A 2,753-nucleotide genomic window follows, 5' to 3' on the forward strand; every position below is an offset into this window, starting at 1 on the left:
CCATTTATTAGTCGATGCCAATTTTCCTATAGGCTGTTGGTTATAACACTTCGAATAGTTTGAAAACTCTATCATTTGACCAACAAAAGTGATAATATGCACTGACTAATGCCTACTGAAACTTATAGTAAGTTGAGAATTTGAAAAGTTTGGTTTACTCCCGTGGGCCGGCCCACCCAATTTTTTCTTTGAAGCTCCGCCACTTCCGATCCCGTGAAAGCGGTTTTCTCTGAAAAACCCGATTGCTACATTTGAATTGACAAATTAAGAAATATATTATTTTAAGCTCAAAATAATGTTCAATAATTTATAAATTCATAAAATTTAGAAAATGTTGCTGGATAATCAAATATATTCATCAATTTCAATTATTCACGAATTTTATAAAATATATGTGAATTATTAAAAAGGATCCAATATAAAAATGCATCAGAATTTATCTTAATTTTTTAAGAAAAGTTAGTGTATTAATAAAAATATTCTCGTCTGTTAAAATATTCATGTATTTAAAAATCCTGAATCTTAAAAATATTCTGGAATTCTAAGGATGTTCATTCATTTTATAAAAGATTTACTAATTTAAATAAATTATCTGGTTTATCAATATTTTTGGTATGTTTAAATAATTGTTATATGATTTTTTGTAAATATAATATATTAAAATTTATTATGTTATTTTTAAATTTCATCATGAATTTTTAAAAGGTGGACACGAACAAAAAGGACAAAAAAAGAAAAAGAAAAACAAGTGAAAGACAAGAACCCTCCTCCCCCCCCCCACCCGCGGGAGAAAAAGATCGAAGGGGAAAACCTGACAAAACCAATGAATAAAAAATACTCCCTCCGTTCCATAATGTAGTTCCTATAGATTTTTTTTAAGTCAAACATCACAAACTTTGACCAAGTTTGTGGAGAAAAATATTTACATCTAGAGTGTGAAACATATATCACTAGATTCATCATAAGATGTAGTTTCACATTATATATTTTTGGTATTGTAAATATAAATATTTTTCTCTACAAACTTGGTCAAATTTTGTAAAGTTTGACTTCTCAAAAAATCTATAGGCACTATATTATGGAACGGAGGGAGTAGTACATTCCCTGTGTAACAGAGGAAAACCAAAAAAAATGTTTACACATGCACCTGTAAATGGGCCTGGTCCTGGGATTGCTAACAAAACGTCGTAGTGGTTGGAAGAGGGGGCCTAAACAAGTGTGGGTGGCTAAAGGTGACCAGGATGCGTTCATTCGCGAAACGAGGCAAAAGACTTCCTCGGTGTTTGATCGTATCTCAGAGGAATATGGTGCTTCATCGGCGGACCCTGGGGCCCAGGGCCACCGGGACCAATGAATCTATTGGCCTGGAACTGTCGAGGCTTGGGGTTGGACTCGACAGTGGGCGAGCTTCGCGACCTGATACGGTCTTACAACCCAGCGGTGGTTTTCTTGTCTGAAACAAAGAAGAAAGCGAGGGCAATGGATAAGTTGAAGTGGAGTTTGGGGTTCAGATGTGGTGTATCTGTGGATTGTCAGGGGAGAAGTGGTGGTTTGGCATTGTGGTGGAGGGATACTGTGGATGTTTTGGTGCGGCCCTTTTGTCAATACTTCATTGATGCAAAGATTGTATATGAAGGGAAAACCCTTAGATTCACTGGATTCTATGGGGAACCCCGCACAGAGTTGCGGAAAAAGTCCTGGGATGCTATTAGATACGTAAAAGCGCAGGATGATCTTCCTTGGGTTTGTGCTGGAGACTTCATCGAAGCGTTATTCCAGTCGGATCAGATTGGGGGGAACCCAAGGAGCTTTGGCCAAATGGAAGATTTTAGGGACTGTTTGGATGAATGTGGACTTGCTGACTTGGGCTTCACCGGCTATCAATACACGTGGGATAATAAGCGGGAGGGTATGGATAATGTTCAGGTTCGACTGGATGCGGCGACATGCAATGATAGTTTCTTGGCTCTGTTTCCTCACAGGTTTGTCGAGCATGTGATAACGGAGGAATCGGACCACCAGGCAATCTTGGTTCATGCGCTGGAGACAGCTCCACGTACTGGCGACTGAAGCATGCGGCCGTTTCGATTCGAGGAGGCATGGACTCGCCATGCTCAGTATGACACGATGATTGAGTCTGCATGGATTCAGTCCGGGGGGTGATCATAGCCTGCAGGCAATTTGTGAGCGATTGGCGAAGACTGCTTCGAGCATCCAGACTTGGGCTAGGGAGGTCTTTGGTTCTATTAGGAGGCAGATTAAAGATCTCAAAGCTTAGCTGGTTGATGCAAAGGCTAGGGCGTTGACCACTGGGTACACGCCAGAGATAAAAGAGATTGAGGGTCAGCTGCGAGAGGTGTACGAACGGGAAGAAATTTTTTACAGGCAACGATCATGCATTGATTGGCTTCAATCAGGAGACCAAAACACGAGATATTTCCAGAATCGGGCTTCTCATCGGAGGCGCAAAAACGTTGTGAGGGCTCTCAGAAAGGAGGATGGGTCTCGTTGCTCGGTGGACGAGGAAATGAGGGAGATGGCTGCTTCATTCTATGCGAACCTGTTTTCTTCTGAGGGCTCAACTGGCTCCGAGGCTGTGCTTTCTAGCATTGCTCATCTTGTGACTGACGATATGAATTCGAAGCTGTCCTCCCTGATCACAGATAAGGAGATTGAGGAGGCTCTTTTTCAGATGGGCCCGACGAAGTCGCCGGGACCGGATGGCTTTCTAGCACTCTTCTATCAACGACATT

At 41.2% G+C, this 2,753-nt stretch overlaps 1 protein-coding gene across 1 annotated transcript; it reads left to right on the top strand.

Annotated features, from left to right (window-relative positions):
- The first annotated feature begins 1,350 nt into the window (after positions 1-1,350).
- Positions 1,351-2,070, top strand: LOC147976700 (uncharacterized). Its single transcript, XM_087520950.1, has one exon. The coding sequence runs from the start codon at positions 1,351-1,353 to the stop codon at positions 2,068-2,070; it is 720 nt and encodes a 239-aa protein (XP_087377076.1).
- The last annotated feature ends 683 nt before the right edge of the window (positions 2,071-2,753 follow it).

The sequence above is a fragment of the Triticum urartu genome, chromosome 4A, assembly GCF_056163025.1.
Source record: "Triticum urartu cultivar PI428250 chromosome 4A, HENAU_Tu73, whole genome shotgun sequence".
Taxonomy (NCBI): domain Eukaryota; kingdom Viridiplantae; phylum Streptophyta; class Magnoliopsida; order Poales; family Poaceae; genus Triticum; species Triticum urartu.

What these genes read in the sequence shown, in the direction of transcription:
- LOC147976700 (XM_087520950.1), top strand. Translation starts at nt 1,351, where the DNA reads ATGAATCTATTGGCCTGGAACTGTCGAGGCTTGGGGTTGGACTCGACA.